General features: G+C 44.3%; 1 protein-coding gene across 1 annotated transcript in view; it reads left to right on the top strand.

Moving 5' to 3' along the window:
* The window catches only part of LOC113587874 (pro-neuregulin-3, membrane-bound isoform), a 228,595-nt gene extending 220,825 nt beyond the window's left edge, over positions 1-7,770 (top strand). The window contains exons 8-9 of the mRNA XM_035531281.1: positions 2,543-2,728; positions 6,309-7,770. Of these exons, the coding sequence (XP_035387174.1) occupies positions 2,543-2,728; positions 6,309-6,846 (724 nt within the window). The 3' untranslated portion in view covers positions 6,847-7,770. The remainder of the gene's footprint in view (positions 1-2,542; positions 2,729-6,308) is intronic.
* The last annotated feature ends 4,083 nt before the right edge of the window (positions 7,771-11,853 follow it).

Below are 11,853 nucleotides of genomic sequence, written 5' to 3' on the forward strand. Positions count from 1 at the left end.
GTGATAAACATGTTAATATGAATTTCTCTGGCGACAGGGAAGGCACAGGAGCAGATCAGGATTAATGGGAATAAATCGGACTTGGGCCGCATGCAATCTCATTTAGCCGCTCAATACTGAATTAGACCCAGTTCCTTTTCATCCATTAGATTACCTGCGTCCCCACACGCTGGGTGCCTGTTTTGTAGAGTCCTTTGTCCCTTTGCTGTTGAAGGGCAAAGATTTCCTTCTCGGGAATGTTTGGAAAACCGTCGTCTGGTTGCGATCGGCTCCCACCGGGGTGGCAATCTCGACGTGGACCGTGGCTGGGAGACTTTCTCTCTCTCTCATCATTTCCTTGGTCCCAGGCTGACTCACTCGCGGTGATTTCCACTGCTCCTGAGTGCCTCTCTGAATGCCTGTGCAGAACCCCAGAACGTACAACATACCCACTCATAGGAATAAGTGCCTCTTCCAAGATGTTCTTCTTGATCGCCAGTAAGAGCAGATTAGCTTGTAAACAGCCATTTTAAAAGATGTTTGCATTCTGCCAGTCTTTTGGTTTCACCTGTACTTCACACACTCATCAGATATTTGTTTTAGACTTGTGTGGTGGGTGTACTGTTCTATAGCTCTGTATTCCCAGGGTCTGTTTCTGACTATTGGATGCTGGTGGTGTGTTTGGGTGGAGGACCGCTCCCTGCCCAGTGGAGACAAAAATAAAAAAATACCTACAAAATCAACAGTTAACACTGTAGCAGCTCAACACTGACAGCAAGCCACTACCCCATCCGTAGTAGCACTTCTGAGAATGGTTCGCCATCTAAACAAGATCTGGTCCAGATAGGTGCTGTGGGCAGAGAGTGAGCAGAGATGAAGAGATAAAGCATGCTTCTGACAGACCAGCCATCATCTGTAATTGCACACTTCTAAAATGCACCTATAAGAGAGAAGGAGCTAATAAGTTAACCTGCTTACCCAATAAAGTAGGTACAAATGAGGTGATTAGCACAAAGTGGCCAGTGCACGTGTGTGCGCACTGATCACTGCTAATATGTCCTGCATGCACCTGTAAGGTAAGGTAGTGTTGGAAGTGACAATGATGGAAAGGTTCTTAAGGTCAAAGAGAAAAAAACAGAAGCGAATAATTCTTTGTATCGCATGAGGTAGTGAATCTATATCATTCCTTGAATTTCCTTTTTTATTTCATTTAATTATTCACTGTATTATTTTTATTATTATTATTTACATTTTTACTTCTCTGTAAAACACATTGTAAACTGTGTTTATGCATGTGCTATATAAATAAAGTTTATTATTATTATTATTATTATTATTATTATTATTATTCTGTTACGAACAAGCTGACACAGACAGTAACATAGCAACAGCTTGTTGGGGAATATGGTTTGTTTCACTGGCCAGCTGTCAAATCTCACTTTCATTGGTCACAGTTGCTTAAGCTTCACAAAACAACTTTTTAATTGGTTGGTCAAAAAGTCAATCAAATATTGAAATTATTCCTGCGGCTTAATCTGACTTCTCAGATGGAACAAGCTGAAATGTGTAGTCACAAAGGAAAAGATTTAGCTATTAAAATGAGATGCAAAGAAACTCTTTCATGCAGGTGCCCAGTCACAGATTAAGAGGAGTGTGTTTGTGTATGTGTGTGTGTGTGTGTGTGTGTGTGTGTGTGTGTGTGTGTGTGTGTGTGTGTGTGTGTATGTGTGTGTGAGGGAGGGAGGCAGGGATATTTGCAGTAAAGTCCAGTATTCAGTTTGAAAGTTGGGCATCAACATCTGACCCTTTAGCTCTTGCATATGACTCGCTGTCCTCTGAGCATGTGTGGTTCGTGCACACACTCTGCGCCACACATAGGAGAGCACTCACAGCTATTATACACTGCCTTGTGCCTTCAAAAGACACAACATCTCAGTCTGACTGATTGCCCTTGTCTCAGCATAAGGAAGGCTACAGAAAACTCACTTAATCTTTGAGCCAACACAGCTTTATTCACTGATATGCATTATCCTCACTAGCTTGCACAGTAGAGTCACGTAAAATCTAATGAGGATGACTTGATTTATGGGTAATATGGTGAACTTTTGGAGGTGAATCAGAAGGGCTTAGGAAATGACTCAGCGAGAAGGAGAGCAGACAGAAGCCCTCCAAATAAGAGGCTTTCTTTCTCAAGTGTGTGTCAACATTTTTTCATAAGAAGCACCTGATGGAAGGTGAGACAGAGAGAGAGATAGAGAGAGAGAGGGAGGGAGCTAGAGACAGAGAGAGAGACAGAAAGAGCGAGGGAGAGACTGGGGAAGACTAGAGAATCCCTGGTGTAACTGAATGCAGAATTTAGCACTTGATGTGTGGATAGAACAGAAATAAGCTATTATCACACAGCACGTGGTGACTGTTTATGCGTCGTCTGGCAAAGCACGAAAGGTTTCAGTGATATCCATGGTTTGCTAGGTTTGACAGAGAACCAGAGAACATTCCTGAGCCTCTGTGTCTTTAAGAGGAGGGCTAGATGGTGATGGTATGCAACACGTGCTGTTTGCAGGACGGGCTCACTGTCTCACAGCGCAGAGCAAAGAAGCCGCTCGGCTCTCCGCCTGCCGGCCCACAGGACCCCGCCCATACCCAGAGGAAGACTCAATCCCATTGGAGGCTCGAGAGATTCTGGACCCGCCTATCAGCACCTGCAGGAAATGGAGGGCTCTGAGAGGGATGCAGAACCAATAGGATTGTGAGTGAGAAGTTACATTAATAAACATGGCGCATAGTCATGGCCAATCACAGTGTGGCACTGCAAAATGAAACTTTCACAAATGGAACAGAAGAGTTCAGAGACTCATACAACACCTTCACACACTTAAAAATATATATGTTTTCACAGCCTGTGTCTACAACTCCTCCTCTCTGTCTTACACACACACACACACACACACACACACACGTACACGCACATTTCTCTCCGTGCCTCACATGTGAATCTCCACTTCAGTAACCCCTCTGTTCTTTCTTCATTATAATATATAATATATTGTTTAAAAAACAGAAAGTAGGCAGATATTGTTGTTGTTGTTGTTGTTCTGTGTGTGTGTGTGTGTGTGTGTGTGTGTGTGTGTGTGTGTGTGTGTGTGTGTGTGTGTGTGTGTGTGTGTGTGTGTATTCCTGGCACAGATTGCCCGGTTTGAACTCTAATAAAGGACAGCAGCAGGTACAACCATGTGTAAGGCCCAGAAAAGCGTCCCAGGAAATAAAGGATAAAGCCTTCTCACAGCCAATCAAACACAACAGAGACAGCCATGGGCAGGGCCCAGCTGTGTGCTGGAAAAGAGTGGAGGAATATATATGCGTATGTACATGTAGCAGGCGTCGGAGCAGAGTGTGTGGAAGGCCTCGTGCCCCTGGCTGCCTCTGGGCTGGTGGCTTCTGCCCGCAGACAGATCACACTGGGAAGGAACCATTACAGGGTGTCAGCAGTGACCTATTTCTAGTTCCATTCCCACAGCCTGCACAAGAACATCCTCTGCCCAACTAAGGTCCTGTTGCCATGGAGACGGGCCGGGATCGAGGAGAAGGGAGGAGGAGAGGGAGTGTGGGAGAGAGGCAGAGAAAGAGAGAGAGAGAGAGAGAGAGGGAGAGAGGGGGAGAGGTGGAAAGAGAGAATGAGAGAGAGAGAGAGAGAGAGAGAGAGAGAGAGAGAGAGACAGAGAGAGAGACAGAGTGAGAGAGGGGGAGAGGTGGAAAGAGAGAATGAGAGAGAGAGAGAGAGAGAGAGAGAGAGAGAGAGAGAGACAGAGTGAGAGAGGGGGAGAGGTGGAAAGAGAGAATGAGAGAGAGAGAGAGAGAGAGAGAGAGAGTGAGAGAGACAGAGAGAGAGACAGAGTGAGAGAGGGGGAGAGGTGGAAAGAGAGAATGAGAGAGAGAGAGAGAGAGAGAGAGACAAATTCAGTAGCACTGCTTTGCATATGATCAAAAAAAAAGGGGGGGGGGTACAAAATATTGGTGCTCTCATTCCTTGTCTGTCAAATCCTTACTGTTATCACTGTAAAATGGCATAAAATGGGAACATGGTCCGCTTCCCATTATAGTTCCTGGTGTTTTTAGATAAAACTGCCTGTCAGACTCCTCTGGCTTCTCTCCAGTCTCTCAGCTGATGTGCGTGAGAGCACGGCATTACTGTTCAGATACGCTAATCCACCCAAGCCATCCGGCCTGCGAGCGACACTCCAAAATAAGCTTTCCCACTGCACGTCAGAGTCAGGCAGGTCTGTCTGACCGGCATCTCATGTCGGTGTCGCAAAGTTACCGTTGCTGGAACAGTTTCATGTGCAAAGGGCACGCACCGGACCCGGCGCTCTCAAGTGCCCTTCTCACAGCTATCCACCCTTCCCCTCGCTCTTAACATTGACTCGTTAGCGCCAGCTCTGTTATCGGCTCTCACGGGAGCCACACTGTCCTTTATTGAGACTCATACCTCATCTACCTCATGCATGAGCCATCGTTAGTTAGATCTTGCTGCCCTGCCTTCTTTCAAACGCAAGTGTGATGTGGAACCGCATGGCAGCTGGTTCCAGTCTAAACAAGACCCGTGCCACATCAGGACGCTGCCCAGCTCACTGCGCAGCTGAAAAGGACAGACACATCTGAGTCCACGCGTCTTCCGTTGTTCCACACGAGAGCCGTCCTTCCGCCTCCCTTGGCGAGACAGGCAGACCGACAGGGTTAGGGCACCGAGCACGAGACTACAGATAGCGCACTGTTCGAAAACAGAGAAATATTCTCGGTAGCTTCAACCCCGATGACCTTAATCTACTATCTGATCAAAAACGCAGCCCGCTTAATCACAATCCATGGCTGGCTGCCCAAAATCGGGACACAATGTCCGAAGTCCTGATTGAAGAGACCATACAATGACCCGGTATGTTAATTCAGTTCGCTGTGGCGACATGGGCGGGCTCATTGTTCATTGGTTAATCATGTCACACCTGTTTAAAGCACTGCAGCAGGAGAAGGATTGGGCTCCTATGCGTCTGGCAGCCAGTAAATGAATTCGCTGAATGTGAAATTTGATGAACATGGACAAATGGAGAAAAGTTCAGGATGGAAAAAAGTTTTGGATGGTATTAATAATGCCACCCCCCCAAAAAAAGAAGGATAATATGATTGTTTCTGCTGCCTAAGCTCTTATTTATTCATTATGTATTTACAACTGTTTATTATAACATTTATTCTTATTTATTCATTATGTATTTACAACTGTCTATTATAACATTTATTCTTATTTAATAATTAAATATTCATACATGTCTGTCATGAAATGCCAAAAATGCAAGAAATACTGCATATAAATCCACTAATCACCATCCTCTTTCAAAAATCGGAAAAATGCTCTGGAAAAATTCTAAATATACATACAACAACGTGTTGCCATGGCTATAGTGACTGTCCTCGTGCATGAAACTTTCCCCATCCTGTCAGCTGACTCTGGCCCTTGGCCTGGTCTCTACGCAGACTTCCTGCATTCCTTCACCTTTCTCCTCCGCCACGCCATGCTTATCTCTTCATTGATCAGACGGGCCCTTTGTTGATTAGACAGATCTAACAAAATATCCCTTTCCACTCGAACAGCGCCTGTTCTTTAACATATAGTGCCGGGTGGCTTGGTCCGCCTTTGCTGGGTGCTTAACTGTGATTAGGGTATTCTGAGCGGTAGGCGTGCTGGGTTAACTATCAATGTGAAGAGGGATTACAGTTCATTATGGCGAGATAAGCGCAGAGGCACACGATCCGGACACCTTCCTGTGACGTCGTTCCCCCTGGGGTTCCGGACCTGCCGCCTCCTCTGTCATCCGCGATGGAGGAGTGACGTCATCACTCAGCAGCTCAGGGAAGCAGTGTCCTCCATGTGCTGCACACAACTAGCCAATGTCAGTCATTCGCAGACACCCAGAAGCCTCTCACGTGTTTGTTCTTCAGTGTGCATCTGGGGGCTCGTCCACTACAACCCCCCCCCCCACCACCACCACCACCTTTTGGTTGCCATAGGAATGACGTGGCATTTGAACAGTTTATCTTTGTAGACAGTAAGATGCGCGGTATGGATATAGTGGCTCAATTTGGTGCCTCCCAGCATGTCTTTTCAGTCATCTGTTTTTGAAAGGACACGGATATGATTATTGAACGAGCAGCGTCCAAAGACTTAATCTGGCACCGCCGTCTCAGATGACTGTGCAAAGCTGCAGCCTAATCTAATATAAACTAATCTCAGTGTTCTGTCCTTTTTTTTATCAAAAAAATCTCTACCTCTCTGTCCGCAGGGATTTGCTAAAGCCGGAGGGGGCTTTGCACCATGACTCCTTCCGCGGCATGCGAGGCTCGTACTCCTCCGTGTGGCGGGGAGGCCACTCGGAGCAGTGTTTCTCCGGTTCTCCGAGAGAGGGATCCCCTGCTCCATACCGGCCTGGCTCCATCCCCATCATCCCTTCCGTCCACTCGAATCCCAACGAGGCTTCCTGTATGCAAACGGCCGCCGTGGGCATAGACCCCCCGAGCGCCCCGCCCCATGGGCGCAAGGAGGACAGCCCCACGGTCTGGCACCGCACCACTGCTCCAACCCCCGACAGGGCAGCCGGAAAGCAGAAGGAGGAAACTTGGGAAGAACACAGAGTGCTAGGTCATGCTCACAGGAAGCAGGACAGTTCCGGCTTCCCTGTTCCGCTGGGGGCCAGAGAGACAGTTTGCGTTCTCCTTGACAGCGGGGCGGGGCTGGGAGGTGTGGCTCCCAGCGGACCCACAGAGACTCAGTTAGTGAATCCCAGAGACACACACAAAAACTGTGCACAGTCTAGCCAATGAGGTCTTATGGGGACCAATCACAAATGTGCCCTGTGTCTTGGATGGAAGGTTGTAGAGAGTTCTGCCAAAATGACTGAATGGAATTCTATGGAATACTTGACAGGACCCACTGATGGCATGATACATTGAAAATGGATGTGGAAAATGAGCGTCTAAGAATTCAAAAACAAAAGAAATTATTTATATGCATTTATTAAATGAGAAACTTCTAATTAGAAAAAGAAGCCAAATAGTCTCTCATCTTTGTGTTTTTAATTGTATAAACTATACATAGATATCTATATATAAATGGCTATAAATATATCACAATTAAAAAGGTGACCAAGTACACAGAAAGATGGATACCTGGAGTGGTACAGACTTTCTTTTGTTTTGTACTGACTCCTCCACATGTTGCAGGCTAGGATATTTTTTATTTGCGTTTCCCAGCGTGGCTGCTCTGGAGGTTGAACTAAGCCTTCCTTGTGCATTCCTGAAGGGCTTCACCCTCAGCTGGGTTTGGCCCCGCCCCCTGCCCACCACGCTTGACCCACCCAGCCAAGGAGTATGTTTCCCTGCTGCCTTGGAAACGACACGTTCACACGTGGACACGGGGGTACAGGGAAACTAAACAAACAAACATCGTTTCAAATGGGACGTGTGGAATCTGATGGTCGAACACTGCCTCAAGACTTTTGGAGAGACAGACAGATCTGGTTTATGCTGTCCAGGTACTTTTTCTTTCTGTTTTTGTACTCCAGTGTGTGCTCTCCTCACTGGTCAGATCGTTTTTGCAATGTGGGTAGAAGAATTGTGTTACAGGAACAGTCTGGGCTCTCCAGTGTGCTCAGGCAGATGCACCTCACTCGTCTGGAGCTCAGACTTCTGGCACAGAGAGGAAGTTCAGCCACAGAAGACAGGAAGCTGGCTCCAGGGGAGTTGGAGGAGTGGGAGGGGAGGGGCTTCCAGGGGCAGGCTCCACCATGGAGGAGGAGCTTCTGTGTTTTACTTTCATGTTTGTTTCTGGTGATTGGATCTGCTGCTTTGTGGGGAGGGACTAATGGGAGGGGCAGTGACAAAAAAAAAAAAAAAACAATTTATGTGGTACTTTCAGATTGGGATAAAGCATTTCCGTTCGAATTTACAACCAAATGTGGAAAAAATAACAATTAATCTTTTGGTGAAGCTATTTCTCTTTGTTTGTTTACTATGGTTGAGAGGCCCCCAGTTCACAAAATAGTGCATGTTGATGACATTTGTTTTGCAGTCACACCAGAAAGACGCAGTCATGGGTATCGTTCGCATATTTACACAGTGATTAATGTGGAATAATACAAAGGACATGCAAAAAATTTCTGTAGTGACAACATCCGGTGAGATTACATAGCAGTTTTATAGCCACGTGTTTCCTTCATTGCTAAAGATTTTTTAGCTTCTATATTCGTGTACATGGAAATCAAAGAAAAGTTGGTAGGAACTCAAAGATGTGTTCAATCCAACCCCTAATTCTTTTGAAAAACAAGTAGCAGACATCTATATGAGGGTAGGGTCAGTATTTGCCCTGTTTTCTAGCATCAGGGTCGGGGTGTGGTTTCCCCTAGGGTCAGGAGAGTGGTTCCACCTAGGGTCATCATCCATCATGCATTGGTGCTTGTTGGCGAGTCTGTTATTTTAGTATTTTCTTTTGTTTAACTATTTATTCATGTATTATTTTTTCTGATTCCTTTGTGCTTCTTAATGGAACATTCCAATCGAACACTATAAAGAAAAATGTGATTCCTTATCATTAAATTCTGTTGGTTACGTTTTTTTATGAAGAACTAAAGCCACTTCCAGAAAAACAAATAATCTAAAAACATTGAGGGCCTATAAAATCAAGAAAAGAGAAAACCAACCTCCTGTACAACTGCTGCCAGTGTTGTTTTTAACTCTGATATTTTTTGAAGACAACAGAATGAAAATGGACTTGTCTTCAATCAGTGCATGTCTGCTAAAAGTCTGTGATCCAGCTCAACTACTCATAGATGTAACCAGATTAATAATACAAAGTTTTATTAATAACAATCTTTTACTTTCTCTAATACTGCTTTAACCTCCATCTTGCCACTTGGTTTCATGAGTACTTTATTATCCAGTCTGTCTGCTCCTGTACAGGAGACACCAGGTAGAACAACGGCACACGTGCCCCTCCTTTAAATACAACAGACAATTTGAAAATAAACATTTGAAAACAAACAAATATTCAAACTGGCAGCATGAATATTGATGAGTCCAATGGTGGTCTCCCAAACCCTTGATGAGTATTAATGAGTCCACTGGTGGTCTCCCAAACCCTTGATGGAGGAACTGATGGGGAATAAGCAGATTGTAAACAAAACCTAGTCCTCCATTTTGGGGGAGAAAATAAAAACTGAATCAATACGTTGTGATTACTCCATAAATGCAAAGTACACATTACAGATAAGTTTTTGATGGGTAGTGATTTCAGCTCAACAACGTCATGACAGATCTGTGACATCTGTAGGTTTGGAGAGGAACACCTTGGGCGGAGCTGCTTACCAGTAAGGGATTTGTTTATGGACTATTAATAAATCCTACTTGAATTTTCAATTTTGACTCTGCACGGTCCACATGCAGATTCACGGTGGCTCACAGACCTCGTGTGATCAATTTCCAGTGCTTGTTTTTGCCACAACAAATGAATCTTATTATCTGGAGTTATTTGTCCTTCCACGCTGTCCTCTCCTGGTCTCCACATGCCAGAACACTGCAGGCCAAGAACCTAAGAATAGCTCTTTACGATCACCAGCAGTGTAGTATGAATTATTGATTTTGCATGGAATGTTCCATTAAGATCCAACGTTTCAGTTTCACTTCAGTTCCCTGTGTGCACCCATCTCTTCTTCCTTACTTGCTCCAATCACAGGAAGGGCTTAGTCTAAAATTGTCTCCCTTTACCCTTGTCTGATATAAAGACACTACACTCTCTAGACATCTGATGGCACACAGACCGGCGTCTCATCCAATCTCCCTTGACATTTCTGTGACCTGGCTGAGAGGTTGAGCTCACCTGAGCCGTGCACACCGAGTGACCCACAGACCTGCTTGTCTGCGTCCCTCTTTGTATTCCCTCTACGAAACACGGTGCCTCGCAAAAGACAAGCAGTCGTTTTTTACTGTGGAGATGAAAATCAGGTTGAGAAACGTCCATCCAATGAAACCTGGAACAGAGGAGGAGTTAGATACAATTGGGTACCATTTATAAAGGAACACTTAACTCGTTAAGTGTGAGGAGCTGGTGGGGCAGGGGTGGAGGGTGAAGATGAGATGAGACCTTGACACGGAAGACAGTAACGCCCCCTACACCTCTGAGCTGCCTTCAGAGGGAAACGGCAGTCGACCGAGCCTGGTAATTTAACTCTACCTGTTCTCCAGAACCAAATGCTGATGGTGCTCAGGCACTTTTCTATGGCCAGTGCTGATTTCTCAGTTTCTTTGCTCTCATCACCTTAATTTGAAGAGAACGAATAAGAAACAAACAGTGCCGTCTGCATCTGCCATTAGAGGGCACTCTCGTTCACATATCGTGAAGTGGGGGACAGTTGCCGGTGCTTTCTCATTATGTGAGAGTGTGTCTATTGTGGTGAATTTGAAGTCCTGTCCTACCATGTTAAGATCCAATTTCAAGATAAATTAATTTTGGTATAATATCCTTTCACTTACTGTTGAATGATCGCACTCCTGTTACATTGTAGGACTGACAGAATATACCATGAGCTCATATAAAGGTGGAATGATCTGATCACAGCATGGCAATACAAAATTTGGTATCACAATAGGCTTGAAACACAAGATAGACATTTGAATTAAAGCAGGTCACATTTGTTTCAGTCATACGCTTGAGTAAAGGATGTGGATTGACAGTGCTGGTTACAGATGACAGTGTTACTCTTTCTCATTATTTTAAATGTATATTACAGATGAGAAACTATTTTTGAGACATAGCTGTGCTTTTATCTTTGTGTGAGTCAACGCTGTAAAAGCAAAAATACACTTAGAAAAGGAAGGTGTCAATCATGGGTGTGAGAAATATTAGAAATGCATTACAAACACTTAAGGCACATACAAACACAGCGTTCAAGAATGAAAAACCCCCTTTTGTGCATTCTCTTTACTGGCTTTTTTAAATTAATTGCTCCAAAAAATTGGATTTTCCTTTCCTTTTATTTTTTTAATGTTTTCTTTTTTCAATAAAGATGGGTCTTCAGTGTTGAGCAGCACTTGTCCTGATTTATTTTTACCAAATGTGATCAATGGGATTTCAAAAAAGCCAAGTGCAGTAAAGTGTAGTTCAGACACCTGTAACACTGGGTCCATCACAAAGAGTTAAAACATACAGGAGTGAAAATCACAAAGGGTTGACACATACAGGAGTCGATGTTATAAAGAAGAATACATACAGGAGTCAAACACATAAAGGGTGAACACACAGGAGTCAGTCACAAAGGGTTGACACATACAGGAGTCAAAGTCACAAAGGGTTAAGACATACAGGAGTCAAAGTCATAAAGAAGAACACATACATGAGTCAAAGTCACAAAGGGTTAACACAAAGGAGTCAAAGTAACAAAGGGTTAACATATACAGGAATCAAAGTCAAAAAGGTTAATACATACAGGAGACAAAGTCACAAAGGGTTAACATGTAAAGGAGTCAAAGTCACAAATGGTTAACACAAGAGTCAATGTCATAAAGAACACATACAGGAGTCAAAGTCATAAAGGGTTAGCACATACAGGAGTCAAAGTCACAAAAAGTTAATATTTATAGGAGTCAAAGTCTCAAAAGGTTAACAAATACAGGACTCAAAGTCATAAAGAATTAGCACATACAGCAGTCAAAGTCAAAGGGTTACCACATACAGGAGGCAAAGTCACAAAGGTTTAACACTTACAGGAGTCAAAGTCACAAAGGAATAACAAATACATGAGTCAAAGTCAAAAAGGGTTAACATATACTGGTGTCAAA

Source organism: Electrophorus electricus, chromosome 11 (assembly GCF_013358815.1).
Source record: "Electrophorus electricus isolate fEleEle1 chromosome 11, fEleEle1.pri, whole genome shotgun sequence".
NCBI classification, from domain to species: Eukaryota; Metazoa; Chordata; class Actinopteri; order Gymnotiformes; family Gymnotidae; genus Electrophorus; species Electrophorus electricus.